The sequence below is a fragment of the Rhipicephalus sanguineus genome, chromosome 3 (assembly GCF_013339695.2).
Source record: "Rhipicephalus sanguineus isolate Rsan-2018 chromosome 3, BIME_Rsan_1.4, whole genome shotgun sequence".
Lineage (NCBI taxonomy): Eukaryota > Metazoa > Arthropoda > Arachnida > Ixodida > Ixodidae > Rhipicephalus > Rhipicephalus sanguineus.
The window spans coordinates 8,078,741-8,094,217 of NC_051178.1; the positions used below are offsets into that span (position 1 = coordinate 8,078,741).

The 15,477-nt window shown below is 46.0% G+C and overlaps 1 protein-coding gene across 1 annotated transcript in view; it reads left to right on the forward strand.

Annotated features, from left to right (window-relative positions):
• LOC119386432 (proteasome adapter and scaffold protein ECM29) overlaps nt 1-15,477 on the forward strand; it is an 814,720-nt gene that overhangs the window by 680,549 nt on the left and 118,694 nt on the right. Inside the window, exon 43 of the mRNA XM_037653733.2 lies at nt 7,111-7,216. Coding sequence (XP_037509661.1) covers nt 7,111-7,216 — 106 coding nt within the window. The remainder of the gene's footprint in view (nt 1-7,110; nt 7,217-15,477) is intronic.

A 15,477-nucleotide genomic window follows, 5' to 3' on the forward strand; every position in this document is an offset into this window, starting at 1 on the left:
TTATAGAACCTTCCCTGCCATCAGGGGCGTAGCCAGAAATTTTTTTCGGGGGGCGGGGGGGGGGGCACGGGCCCGGTGTGCCCCCCCCACCCCCCGGTGGCTACGCCACTGCCTGCCATGTGAATTTCACCTCGTGTGGCTGCTGGCGGACATGAGATGTCTGCAGGCAGAGTCCTTGCACGACGACAGACGTACGATGCGCTGCAGGCCTTCACGCCACAACAAATGATGTGTTTTACATTCAGGACCTCTTCGCCTTCAATGAGGCATCGTATCCGCGTTTCTGAAGCGCCTAGGTGGCGCATAATATCGCTTAGCGACAGCGACTGCGAAAAAGACAGAGCCATCGTCTTACACAGAGCCAAAGAAAACACTGAGGTGCATGCTGCACGTGTGCTCAGCGACTGCGATACTCTCTGTGGGCGCCATATTGAATCACCCTATGCGCCCCCTATAGGCGACGAAACTTGCGAATAGTTACCTTCAAACGGCTGCATCGCCGACAAGGCGCAGGCTTGCACAGCATTCCGCACACAATGGATCCACATATCCGTGTTGTCACAGGAAAAAAACACTTGTCCGGCGTTCACCCATAAAGACTTCCAGAGATGAAACTGTCGAACACTAATTCGACAAAATCTAAATTACGCACGCCATGACTGCACGTTCCTTTTGAAAAACAGCACAACTAAGCACCGCTTCCACGGACCACCACCACAGAACACTTCCACCACTCGGCAGCTAGCCCTCGTACACATGTGGTGTACGAAACTAGCGTGGCTGTGTTTCTAAATTTTCTGCCTTTATTATCGAGCTTCTTTCTTACATTAAATAGTGTGGAATTGGCAGGAAATAATTCTTTTCAGTTTATTTTATGTGTAATCTTTATGTTTCATTACTTTACTGCTTCATTTGTTTGAGCGTATGAGATACGAAACTGATGTGACGGCTGTCGAGGTAGTTGGGGAGAGAGCAGAGAGAGTGTGGCGTGCGTTTGTGTCGGCAGCATGGTAGCAGCATGTCGGCGGCAGTCTCGGAAGTGGTAGCTCTCGGCTCTGCTCGATTTTTCTTTGTCGTACGTACGGAAGTAATCGCTGTGCTGCACACAAGCCAATCGAGCAGGCATGCTCTCAGTGAGACAACGGCAATATTAACACCCCAACGTCAATCGGGCCCGCTTCGCCTGCGGGTATCCGCGATGGATGTAAAAAGAATGACAACAACTGATGACAACAGTACTGATGCTAAAACAAGCCTACGTTTCAGTGCACTGTGTTGCGCATTTGTGCAACGGAATAATCGACGATAATACACGATTTTAAAAAATACATATCAGGTCAGGTCAGACTGTTTATATTATTGTAATGGGGTTAAAACAACGCGAAGAGGACGATGGCGTCTAAACAAGAAAAGATGATTCATTCGCAAACCATGAGATGCTATTTTCTTATTCTCTCATCGTCCTATCATCTGTGTTCATAACGGCCCCTTACAATACTAGGCCAGTGATCAGGTACCCTTCTGTGAGTATGACAAAAAATTCTTGGATAAAACCCATTCGCTCAAGTCCAGCAGTGCTACGTCGTATACATTCGAGTTCTCTTTTTTTTCGTTCACTGTGAAGAATCGTACAACCAGAGTAACTGGTCGCACTTCGAGTTAGCGTACAATTGGGACCATTTGCTTCCAATATAACTGGATATGGTTTCCAACTGGGACCAGCTGCTGCCTGTTCAAATGGTCATGATTCCAGTTGGTGGCCAGTTGAGTTGTAAGTGGGACCAGCCGCTAACTGGAACCAGTTGCAACTGGAATCAACTGGGACCAGTTTGTTTCCAACTAGGGGCCAGTTGGCCTGCAACTGGGACCATTTGATCCCAGTTAACACCAGTTGAAACCAGTTGGATTCCCAGTTACACGTTTTCACCTGGGATAAGACTGCCGTCATAACACCGGACGGCCTGTTCGACTTCAAGGTCATGCCCTTCGGTCTTTGCTCAGCACCTGCAACTTTCCAACGACTCATGGATACTGTATTAGCTGGCTTGAAGTGGCAGACTTGCCTTGTTTACTTGGACGATGTCGTTGTGTTTTCCTCGAACTTCGACGAACACCTCCAGCGACTTCAATCCATACTTCAAGCAATCAAGAACTCCGGGCTCACCCTGAAGCCAGAAAAGTGCTGCTTCGCGTACGAGGAGCTCTTGTTTTAAGGTCACATGATCAGCAAGACTGGGGTGCACCCAGACCCGCAGAAGACAGCTGCCATCGCCGCTTTCCCGCCACCCACCGACAAGAAGGCCGTGCGCCGATTTCTCGGCTTGTGCGCCTATTACAGACGCTTTGTCAAAGACTTTTCACGGATCGCCGAGCCACTAACGCAACTCACGAACACCGACGTCGAATTCAGGTGGCAAACAGCGCAAGTTGAAGCATTTCATGAACTGAAACGACGCCTGCAGACGCCTCCGATACTTGCGCATTTCGACGAATACGCTGATACGGAGATTCGCACCGATGCAAGCAGCGTAGGACTCGGCGCCAGCCTTGTGCAGCGGACGGACGGACTGGAAAGGGTTATCAGTTATGCTAGCCGGTCGCTGTCTAAGGCAGAGGCCAACTATTCCACAACAGAAAAGGAGTGCCTCGCCATCATTTGAGCTACGTATAGCCTCTCTTCGAACCTTACTTTGCTCTGAGCTTCCCTCGCCTCAAATCCTGCCCATCCCATATCGCCCTTTACAGCCTCATTTGTCATCTTCCCGTGAGTCCTTTGATTTATATCCATTCCCGATTGCACCTCTGCCCTCATGCACACCACTGAGTTCCCAAAAGTAAGCCCAGAAACCATTACACCTTTCCACAGACCTCGAGCTTCATTATTGGAGCATTCCTCCTTTCTTTTGCTGCCGAGGCTTTTTCCTGTACCTTCATGTAATCTATCACTCATTTACCCATACTCCGAGGTACATGCCCCTTGGTATTTCTTGACCTTGTATTGGACACCGCCTGATCACAAGGGTCATTGAATACCATCAATCCACATTTTGTTACACTAAATCCTAGTTCAAGAGCTTCACCTTCCCTTCCGCATATATCCGCCAGCTGCTGTATATCGTCTCGACAGTCCGCAAACAAGACAATATCGTCTGCATAAAATAAACCTGGAAGCTTCTGCTCAATCATCACGCCGCCCTGTTTGTGTGACAGATTAAAACCAACGTTGCTACCTTCTAGCGCTTTTTCCATACTCACCATGTACAGCATGAATTACAGTGGGGACAAAGGACATCCCTGTCTCAGCCCCTTGCTAATCTCAACATTCTCTTTGCTACTCATGATTGATGCAGCGCTAAAGACGAAGACTGGTCTTCGTCTTTAGAGCTGCATCAATCATGAATGCATTCCAACTAGCCCAACTTTCCATTCTTTGCTACTCATTCCTTCCCATTCTATGCAGACCGTATTTTCTCGGTATATCTCCCTCAAAAGCTGCATACAGCCGTTGCCTATGCCCATTCCTTTCAATATATCCCACAAAAGTTCCTGATTAACGTTGTCATACGCCCCAGTGATGTCTAGAAAAGCCACTTACAAGGGCCTATTTTCTATTTTAAATATTTCTATACACTGAGTGAGAACAAACAGGTTAGCTTCTAACCGCCTGTCGACTCGAAATCCATTCTGAAGTTCTCCCAAAATATTGTTATGTTCTGCCCACGTTTCTATTTTCATTTTTACTGCTTGCATCGCCAACCTGTATAGTACCGACGTAGTGGTTAGCGGTCTTAACCTTTTCTCCCTTGCCTTTATAGATTAAGTTCATTGTACCCTTTCGCCAACTGTCTGGTATTTGCCTGTCCTGTAAGAATTTTTCTACGGCTTTCAGCAGTGCTGCTTCATTGTTATGTCCTAGTTCGTTAATGAGGCTAACGGGAACCCCATACGCGGCATTGCGCTTTGGAATTTTTCCTCCACCCTTTTTCCAGTTGTAATCCTCAAGTACTAGCTCTTCCTCGGTTGCTCTCTCCGCCACACTTTTACTCACCGGGGAAATCCCCTGGACGCTCTTTTTAAACGAATCGGCTGCTACCTTTCGGATGTAACCTAGCGCTTCGTACCCTTCCAATTGATTTCCTCGTTCATCTACAATATGTTGTTGCAATGTGACAGACTTCCTGCCTAGCGCCTTTATGTGGCTCCAAAATATCCTAGGTGCGGCCTCCTTTTTTTCGTGAATCTTTGTCACCCAGCATTCCAGGGGCGTAGCCAGAAATTTTTTCGGGGGGGGGTTCAACCATATTTTATGTATGTTCGTGCGTGTGTTTGTATGTGTGCGTGTATATATACGCAAGCAAAACTGAAAAATTTCGGGGGGGGTTTGAACCCCCCCCAACCCCCCCCCTTGGCTACGCCCCTGCAGCATTCACTCTCACCTTTAATTTTTACCTCGACCAATTTCATACAATGTATTTTTTCTCTAAATATATTTCCCATATTTTGTTGACTTCGTCCTGCGGCTGCTTCTCTTTTTTGCCTGTCTATGCTCCCATGATGCTTCACGTCGCTTCTCGATCGCCTCCTGGATTATCTTGTTACACCAACTTTTTGGCTTCTTTCCTTTCCAGCAAATAGTTTTTTTTTCCCTATCTCTTTCGTCAATACATGTAGCAGCTCACTATACTCCCAGTCCTTGCCTGGTATTACAGCGAAAGCTGTTATGAGCTCATTTCAACGGCCGTTTTTGGTGCCGTAGTTGTCCGCCGCCGCCACCGCCGCCGGTGTCCGTAACCACTATCGCACGAAATAAGAAAAAAAAGGAAATAAGAAAAAATTTCCAGGATGGAACGAGGTTCGAACCCGGGCCCTCTGCGTGGGAGCCCAGTGTTCTACCTCGGGGCCATGCCGGTGCTTGAAACTGCGTTGCAAAAAGACCCTATACAGGCTTCTTGTCGGGAAGGAACCACATTAACATATGTATTGTAGTGTGGTAGAAGTGTAAAATAACAACCAGATGTCACACAAACGCGAATTCTGTAACCGGGCGTCACAATGCAAATTGCGCAACGAGTGGGTTGTTGAGTGCCTCCAACCCATTACAAAGGCCTCTACAATAATTCTTCATCGTCATCAGCCACAGCATCAAGAAAGTGCACATAATGCCTTACAGGTGTTTAGCGAGTACCACGGTTCTTCGCAGAATGACGAAAAATTGCATATGGGCTGCTTCCCTACTTCACAAAAAGTATGATGATTTATAGCGTAGTGGGTTCCTGGCAAGTGCACTTCTATTGGTTGCTGAGGAAGCCCATAAGGCTCCCATGATCCATTTCCTCAGGCTCTCAATAAAGTTAATTCCTTCTCTCTCTCGCTCTCAGTTTCTCCGGTTAACGTATGTTATAAAGCATGGTGGCACAGTTAAATAATGACCGGGCGTCACACAATATGAATTACGTAACTAGTCGGTCGTTTAAAGCTTCCAACCCATTACAAAGGGCTCGGCCATAATTCTTCATCGTCATCAACCACCGCAATAACAAAGTGCACATAATGCCTCACAGATGGTACCTCGCTTCTCCGCATAATAACGAATAATGTCGTGGTGGGTGCTTCCCAACTTCCCAAAAATTATGATTTGCGGCGTAGTGGGTACGTTGCTAATGTACTTGTATTAGTAGCCACAAGATAGTTTATAACGGGCTCTAGAAATGCCGCTCTTCTAGCTTTCACTGTGACTGTGCTGCGCTTTCCGCGCAGGCCTGGCGTTTTTTTTGCCTACTGCTTCCTCGACTCTTGCGGCTATGGTGGCTATGGCATGGATGGAAGGTCAGGAGGGTCAGGGTCACAGCGCCCCCCTCAAAGCAGCGGCGAGAGGCATGTACTACGCCCGATGCGAAGGCCGTAAGAAGCGAGCGCGCGCGTGCGGTCTAGCCCGGCCGTGAGTTAGCGTGGTTAGTTTCACCGCCGAGCAAGAGATGGCGCTGTGGGCGTGCGGCGGTGCAGACCTGTTGGTGAGGATAGGTGGGTGCACAGGGAATAGCGAGTCTGTTTAGGGTTTCACAGCATGCGTGGATGGACGCCTCTCGCGATGCATCCGTGGAGACAATGCCGCGGCCCGTTTCCCGCGGACTACTCGCAGTGAGTCGAACGTCGGCGATGCCGCATTTGCGGTACCTTGTATATGCATCATGCTATTTGTGTGTTGCATTGGCATTATGTATCTGGTTATTTAGCGTGTTACTAGTTATGTATTTGATTCGGCTGGTGAGCTCGCTGCTGTAAAAGTTGATAATAAATGCGTTCATGTCGGCTGCCCGATGGCGTAAACTTTGTCCGCGTGTTCCGAGAGCGCAGCTCATACTGAGACCCCACAGCTGTAATACTTCGACGAGATGATGGTATTAGAACGGGAAGAAACGGCGCGATTGACGGAACACAAGAAGAAGTAGTACACAGGACAAGCGAGTAGTACGCAGGACAAGAAGTAGTACACAGGACAAGATGATGGTAGCTTCGGGGTGAGCTGCTTTGAACATCTGCAATGCCTCGTGAGGAGGAGGACATGTTTATTAGAGTAAACGATTTCGACAGAATGTGTCATAAGCTGCTTTGAGATCTACTCTGGTCATTCAGGATGACTGACGCAATACCTCTCTCGCTTATTCTGTATCGAGAGCACCCAAGTTCGTCCTAGGGAACTCCTAGGGAAGTTCGTCCTAGTCAAGCCCAGCTTGTGCCCCTTATGGGTTTAACCTTGACCTGAATAACGCATCACAGCCTGACCATATTCCATGCTTCTCGCAATAAGAGCTCACCCTTACTGCTGTGCTGCCTTTGTGCTCATCGCCTACGCACTTCACACAAGCAAAAACGCATGCAAAGACAGAGCAGCTTTCATAAAAATGGGAGCGTACACCCTGTGCAAGACATTGTTACGTGCAGATGTCTTTGTTTCGCTGGCATTGAAACCCGCCTTATATTATCACGTTAGGAATAGATAGGCCTTTCTTGTGATATTAGTATAACTTGTGCCTCATAATACTTGCATATCTTTGCTGTGAGGTGAATGTTTGCATAAGTAGTGTTGAGTGAAATGCCTGTGTGATGCAGATAAGTACCGTGCCCGGCTGTGTGACCTTCTGCTGAGCAGCTTTTCAGGAGGCACGTGGAGGGTGCAGCTGGCCATCATCAAGGCTCTGCACACACTTGTGCTCAGGTGAGCTGTCTGGCATTACCATAGGAGGAAACAAGTCTTGCTATACCACTGAAATGTAAAATTGTTCTTTTTTTTGTCTTTATGCCAAACATGCAAGAGAAGTTCTTAGCAGGAGCAAGTACAGCATAAATTTCAGGTAATAAGAAAGGAAATTGGGCAAGCGGCTCAATTTTGATGTGAAACTTGTGAGCAACCGAAGGAAAGCATAGGGTACATTGTGGTTTCAGCTGTTTGATCGTCCAGTGTATTCTATACTTCAATTAAAGGGACCCTGAAACAGTTTTGATGTTTTTGTACAAACACATTGAGCCAGTCCTAGGGATCATTTGCAGACAGATTTAAGCTCTGCATAGTGTGTGTTGTGTAGTTTGTTACAAGACTTGAAACATGCAAATCGCTGCAGATTGCAGCAGCCGAACAAGTTTTCAACTTCCTGCTTCCGTTATATATGCTCCATGATACTAGCAAGGACAACCGATGTGATTGGATATGTCCAGTGTACGTCACTGGACAGCAAGCATTGCCAAAGACGCGTGCTGGAGGAGCCAAAGTTGTGAGTGCAGCTGAGGAAGTCTGCCGCTCTTTGGGTGGCTCCTGGTGTTGCGTCTGAATAATTCTGCTTTTAAGATTTCGTCATGGTTGATGACGAGGTAGCAGTGACACAGAGCCGACTCATGTGGTGGTGACATGGAAGACAGAGAAGAGCTGTTAAGACAATCGCTCACCATTTGCAATCTCCGTGACAGATGTGCTGTAATGCTACTGTGCAAACACATCCAAGGAAGCGGACTTGAGTTGTTTGACATTATTTCACCAGTTGAAAATGCAGTTCATGTTCATGTCGTAAGGTGCATGGTGCAAAGCAAGATAAATGCCCAGTGCACATGACTCCAAAAGGCAGAAAAAGAGTGTTGCACACCATGGCTGCAATCGGCGCTGACTAACGCTCCTAGGCTTAAATGCACGTATTGTCACGGGGTCGTGACGTCGACGAAGGCAGCAGTCGGCGTGTCGAAGATGAAACTCTTTATTTGGCCGAACTTGTGGCCGGGAAAAGGAAAGTCAAATTACAGCTACTCAAATTACTGATAGCGGCGAAGAGAGCGTCGGCCGTCGAAAAACTCTGCCGCGCAAGCTCTGGAATAATCTAGACTATTCGCGTCCTGCGCGCAATCTTAGCAAAATGATCTACTACAATTGCGAACCTTCTCGAACACTGCGGCGCGGTCAGCGTCTATGTTGCTGACAGCTAGTCCTTGCTGGTCATACCCCATAAAGTAGACGGGAGGATGACCGCTGCCATAGCTCAGTGGTAGAGCATCGGACGCGTTATTCAAAGGTCACAGGTTCGGTCTCTGCCGGCGGCAAGTTATCTTTTCGTCCACTTTACTTTCTTCACATTTATATCCTAATTACTACAAATAACATCCCCTGTACTTTCCTTGGCATTATTGTCTGTTACTTTTCATTAATACAGTGCAAGTAAGGGCAGATTGCGGGACAATTCAGTTCAGTTTAATACCTTAAAGTCTATACATAACTTGCAAGTGACGTCAGTTCCTGTCTTCCGTCCGCCATCACCGAGCACATACGTCTCAGGGACCGCGCTCTGTTTACGTTCGTGCGCGGATCGTTCGGCGTAGTGCGCGTGTTTGGATCGTTTGCCTTGCGCTTATGACGAATGAGAATCGTTCAGGACATTATGCGGTGTCGTCAGTGGTGTTGCACGTAATGGTTGAAACAACTTCGCATGAGTCACCTACAGCGGCGCTCTTCGCTGCCTGCATTTTGCGACGCTCAAACTGCACAGATTTCATCGCTGATTGCTGTATAAAACCATGGCCCAATAACATGTTTGGCACCCAGTCGGGGTTCGTTTCAACGAAGAGCTAAGAGAACCTCCCGAAAACCAAGGCGCAATCGCTGTGTTCAATTTGGTGCTTCACGTTTTGACAAAAATTGACCTCGCGCATAACTCCGTAGTGATACACTCAGCAAAAAGGTGAGGAGATTCGGAAGCATAACTTGCCTGTTATGAAGTGACACCCGTACACATAAACGTTGTGCAACGTCTGAGGTCCTCTCTGTTTACGCGCGTAAGCCATGTGCTCCACTTCTCGGACAGCTCTTTCGTGCGGTCGCACCACGGGTTTATGATCACGTTTGGCAAACAGTAAGTCGCCGCTTCTGGTTTTTTTTTAATTATTGATTTACACTTTTCGTCGTGCAAAAGCCAAATATCGCACAAATCGCCGTTGCGATGTGCAACGTTGACCAGGAGCGGATTCAGCCACTCATTTTAGGGGAGGCGGTCGCTTGAAGAAAACTGGAGGGGGGGGGGGCTGACTTTTGTTTTTAGTAGTTACTGTTATTAAGAGAACCCCATCACAGCATAGCGTTAATTTGTGCTTAAAGTGGTTCCATTCATTTGTGCTAATCACTTTTCTAATCTTAAGGAATTGGAAGATTACTACAAATTACGGGCTATACCACACTTCAGATATATGCCCATTTTCTGCGCTATAAGCCTTTGTTAGAAATCGGGCTGCGTGGCCGGTGTGAACACGGGTTGGTGTCTTGTTGGGCAGTCATCAGGATAAGTTGATGGAAGGAAGAAAGCTATATATACAAGTATTTGCATGATTCAGATCACAGGGAACAGGCATGGTGCTCTCCGGTGCACCAGCACCGTATTAAATGATCAGATTGAGGTCTACCCCATTTTCCCTCTCTCCACGCAATCACTAGGATTACACCAATCATAGAACCTTGGTAGGGTCATAATGATGAGCACACACCTGCACTTCAAAATTCAATGTCCCCTTGACCGCGCAGGACTTCAGAGGTTGAGGACCGCCACCTCTCACGATCCTTTCGGGGATTAGGAGGCTCGTTGACCTCGCGTTGTCAGCACTTGCACGCGGATTATACGTTTGGACAAGAATCATCCGTATGGCGCCGAAGAGACGACACGGCAAGTGCACGGTGCGCTATTAGTCTTTTAGCAAATTACAGAAACACAGTACGCGAATAGGGTATGTGATTACGGTAGCGCTCCTCCTCTCTCGCTCGTCCGCTCCCAGTTCCAGTGACGCACTAGTGCGTCCCCCGAACGATAGGGGGATCGTTAAGAATGCATGGGCTGACAGGCAATAATGAGACGTGACACAGTAAATTTCGAAAAAGCTTTTGTGGTGTTGGGGTGCCTTCACCGGCAAAAGGTCGACGACCTAGAAAGGAGGAGCGGTACCGTCATACGGTAGCACGGTATTTCCGTAACTAGCTAAAACTCTCTAATATATCGGGCTGAGCATGAGCAAGAGATGCTGAATATATGAGCGTGCGACATATCGCTTGTACTTTAGCAAAATTATCTGTCAGTGTGGCATTGCTTCAGTACCTTTGAAACTTCCGAGCACAAAATCGTGGGCAGCGTTTAATTCATGGAAAAGAAAACAATTCATGTTCATATTCTTTCACATGTCTTCAAAAACATACCTTGAAGTTTTTTAACATATGGAAAAAATATACTGAAGCAAAAAGTGCTTGATTCAATCATAATGTTATAGCGGATTATGTAGGATATTAGTACATTCCTCGTAACTGCATTAGATGGACTTCAAAAAGATACACTGTAGTCAGTTTGCGGATTTCTTGGCTGCTCTGAACTGGTTAATAACGACAAATTGCAGCATATACTTGGCTGAATACTGGCGTGACTGGTATCTCCAATACAACTGGTATCTCCTTGTGAAACAACACAAGAAGGGCTATCCTGCGGCGGATATCCAATGGCTGTAAACCGATCTCGCGTTTAATTTGTGATACACTACTATGACGTTGGTAGTTCTGAGTGATGAAGCGGGCTGCTCTGTTTTGAATGGCTTCGATCATCTGTGTTAAACAGAGTTGGCCAAACTGGTGAGGCATACTCTAACTGTGGACGTACGAATGTTAAATAGGCTATTTTGCGGACGCTCAATGTGGAGTAATGGAGATTTTGACGCAAATAACTTAGTGTTTTGGATGCCTTGGAACAAATGGAAGTTATGTGGGAAGACCATGAAAGTTTAGAGTCAATAATAACCCCTATATATTTGTACGAGATGGTTCGAGATACTTCGCTATTGTTAATTTTGTATGAAAAAGTGGAAATCGAGTTTTTGCAGGAAAACGACATTATTTTACATTTTGAAGTGTTCAAGCTCATTAATCAATTGGTACATACACCAACTGCAAACGAGGTCTGGGTCACTTTGAAGGGCCTCATAATCAGAGAAAGATGTTATGGTTCGATAAATGACATAGTCGTCTGCGAAATGGCGTATGCAGGATGAAATGTTAGTCAGCAGATCGTTGATGAAGATTAGGAAGAGTAGAGGGCCAAGGACGCTACCCTGGGGCACTCCTGAAGTGACTTCTGCGATATCTGAATGAGAATCATTTGCAAATGTGAGCTGTTCCCGAAATGAAAGAAAATTTCGGAGCCATGATAGCGTTAAGCAGTCCAATTTAAGGGAAGACAGTTTGGAAATCAGATGACAATGGGCGACACGGTCAAAGGCCTTTGAAAAATCTAGGAAAGTGCAATCTGTCTGTGTGTTCATGTCCAAGTTAGTCTGTAGGTATGTCGTGAATTCCAGTAGTTGTATATCGCAAGAGAAACCTTTCCTAAAGCCATGTTGTGTGGAACTAAAAAAATATTTTGATTCAAGATGACTGTAAATGTGAGAAGCAATGATATGTTCAAGTAATTTACAGCTGATAGACGTTAACGAGATGAGGCGATAATTTTCAACCTGATCTTTACATCCTGCTTTAAATACAGGAATAAATTTTGCGATTTTCCAGTCCCCAGGAAGCTTCCTTGGGACTGGAAAATCGCACAAGTTATTCCTGTATTAGGGACCGGTAGACAAAGACTGTCTGAAAATGTGACATAATATTTGAGAGGACGTTTGCCATTTTGAGAGGACATATGTGCCATTTTCCAAGCAAGAGTTTGCCTAAAGTGAGAGAGTTAGTTGAACCTCAGTATATTGAAATATAGCTTGTACTATCAAACCATTCGAGTATCACATTGAAGATCACATGCATTTTTAGCTTTCTATATTGAAGGGTTTGGATGATGAAATGCATGTATAGAACTGTCATTCTAAAAGACTGGGTGTGCAAACACGGACAGGGGAAACAAGTCAAGGCACCACAAGCGCCTACTGACAACTGCAAAGGTGCACAATGACGCAAAAGAAAGAAGGCGTGAAAACTTATCTTTGCATGCCCAGGCAATGGGCGAACCTATCAATCTGCACTTCTGCTGTTGGAAGCATACTTTATTGGAAAAAATAAGGACAATTGTGTTAGCGAGCCGTCGGTGGTGTTACATAAACAGGAAATATCTTTTCTCGAGGCAAGGATTTAGTGAACTGCTGGTTTATCTGCTTTTTCGTATTTCTTTTTCAATTTGTTTAATTTTTTTGCCTGGTGGGGTGGGGGCGCTCATACTTCGCTTGTGTGTTGCTTTCCACATGCGCACCTCTCTTCTTCATTGGTTTTGCGCATTTTTCTGTACCTATATAAAAGGGTCATTCAGGTGCAATAAACAGTTGGTAGTGAGCGCTGAGTGTCGTGTGTGTTCCTCGGGTGGATGAGTGAGTGTTTGTGTGAGTGTTTGCGGAAGTCAAGGTTGCGCTGATCATCCTACACTATCAATCCGGCATGCAGGGGGGGGGGGGGCTCTACGTGAAAGATAACTGTTTAGGTATTTCATTTCTTCTTTATGCAAGTTGATCGACGGTTGGCTCACGCATGCGCTACCACTATTGTTGATATGCCATGCCACAATTATCACACTCATTTCTTCATTCCTGTGCCGGTACAAAACTGCGCTCCGTCTTGTCCGTCTCTACCTTGTCCGTTGTTTTTTGCACTAATCAGTTCTGTCTGCAGTTAATACGCACCAACTAGCCCAACTTACGTCTCTAATTCTGCAGATTGATAGGTTCACTTATTGCCTAGGCATGCACATATAAGTTTTTGTGCCTTCTTTCTCTTCCGCCGTTGTGCGCCTTTGCAGTTGTTAGTCGGTGTTTGTAGTGTCTTGGCTTTTCTTGTGTCGGTGTTTGCACACCCAGTCTTTTAGAATGAATACTTACCAACTAGCTCAGCTCTCTGTTATATTATAGACCTCTGCCACCTCAGGGGACCACATGCCACCTGCCAGGTTTTCTTGCAGTGCACTGGCAGGTAGCGGTGGCACAGTTGTTGTGTCTAGGAGTTGTTTCTTCTTCTCTCCATCTTCAGACGCAAATGCTCTTAAGAGTGGGCAGACACTATCAGAGAAGTTGTTTTACGGAGTTGATGCATTCTGAGCTGGCTGTAGTGATACCAAGGGTCGGTTTCTTCGTATACCTCCCATAGGATGCGAAATTCAAACGCTCCGCCGACGCAAGCGCCGACAGCGCTATTGAGTTACGCCCCTTAAAGAATGCCGCCAAGCTCAAAGGGCGATGACGTAGCGATTACGTTGCTTACGTCGTCAGGGCAACAGTAACAACAGCCGCTCGCCTCCGCCCCCTCTTCCTCCCTCTCCGCGCGCCGTTTTCTTTCTATTTTTTTTTGTGCGCTTGCTTTTCCTCCTCTCCCATGCTGCGCACCGTTTTTTATTTTGTACGCTTGCTTTTTCTCCTCTCCTATGCCCCGCGCCGGGATTTTTTTTTTTTTTTTTTTTGTTCGCGTGCGCTCGCGCGCGTGCTGTGCTTGGCCGCGCATTCGCGTTTGCCCGCAGCCAGCATGTGCTAGAGCATAAAGGATGAATCCACCTACAACATTTCTGTTACCTCTTTTTATTGTTCTGTTTCCGAAACTCAAGATTTGCATGTAATGGGGCACGATACAAGTTCAGGAGAAGAACAGAAGGGAAGAATTCACAGTGTGTGCATGACTAAACACAAAAGTTCATTGTAAAATTTAGAAATTAAAAAATCGAACACATTGGAAAGTGTAGGCCCTTTGACGTACACACATATAAGAAACACGATTTTCATTTGGTGCAATACCGAGCAAAGTGCAGAGGAGCCTCTGATGAGAGGTAATCATGTAGTTTAAAGAAATGTCAGTGCATGACAAAAACATAACGAAGCGCAAAATGTGTAAATATGAAATAATATTGCAATGATTTACTTATTAACCGTTGAAATGATACGAAACACAAAACAACCACTTACATATTTGCTCAGATTTTGCACAAATATGCATGAAATGCTGGGCACCTTCACCAGATAAACAAAATGAAAAAGATAAGATTTAGCACAGTAAGTAGTACATTGCGCTAAAAAGAGCAAGACACAATATATGGTACTTGAACGCTACTTGAAAGTTAGTTGGTGGCAACGGGATGCAGGCCATGGTCAGTTTATGCAGCAGCACATGACATTCGAAGAAAAGCGTATTACTAAACGACCAGGTGAAATAAGCCTATACGCAGCTTTTCTTTCACTGCGAATACAATGCCTAGCTGAATATAACGCCACTGAAGGGAGGACGTCGTGTTGGGTACACTGAGCACTTCATTGTGATAAACACAAACAGTAAATTCTGCATATAGGACATGTCTCATGCCTACACATGAATCCTTAGAGCGGTTTTTCCATAGGTAATAACAGAGACAATATATAAACACACAAACTACTTCTTCAGCCATAAGTACATAGCATATTCACGCACCGAGAAGAAGCACTGGGGGCAGGGTAGAAAGCTGGTCCACTTGAGTTGCGGATCGAGAATTGGCAGAGCGCTCATTCTACAGCTGTAAAACCCCTCCTTAGGCAAACGCATCAGTTCTTGCCTTCTCGAATACTCCGAAAACGTTTCCGTCCTGAAATAAAGCAATTGAAAACTATTAATTCCAACGATACAAATTACGCAGTCGCATGAGGCAAACGTAGTTTCGTCGTCTCGGCTCAGTGCAAGCTGCGATACATTAGGCAGTTTTAGAATAGCATACGCTATTTTAGCGTTTGCGGCTCGCTATTTCCGTCACTACAGGAGCCAGCAAGCGGTTAGCGTACGACGCATGACAGTTGCGCGAAAAGCCAACGCAAAGCTTTTCGTACGCTATTCTAAAACTGCCTATTGAGTCTCAGGAACGCGTATTTAAACGATGGCGAGTGATGAACAGGCAAAAAAAGCAAAACGCACTTCCATCACGCAGTTCTGTCATAGACGCAAAAGTTAAACTATGAGTCTCAAGTTCTTTAATT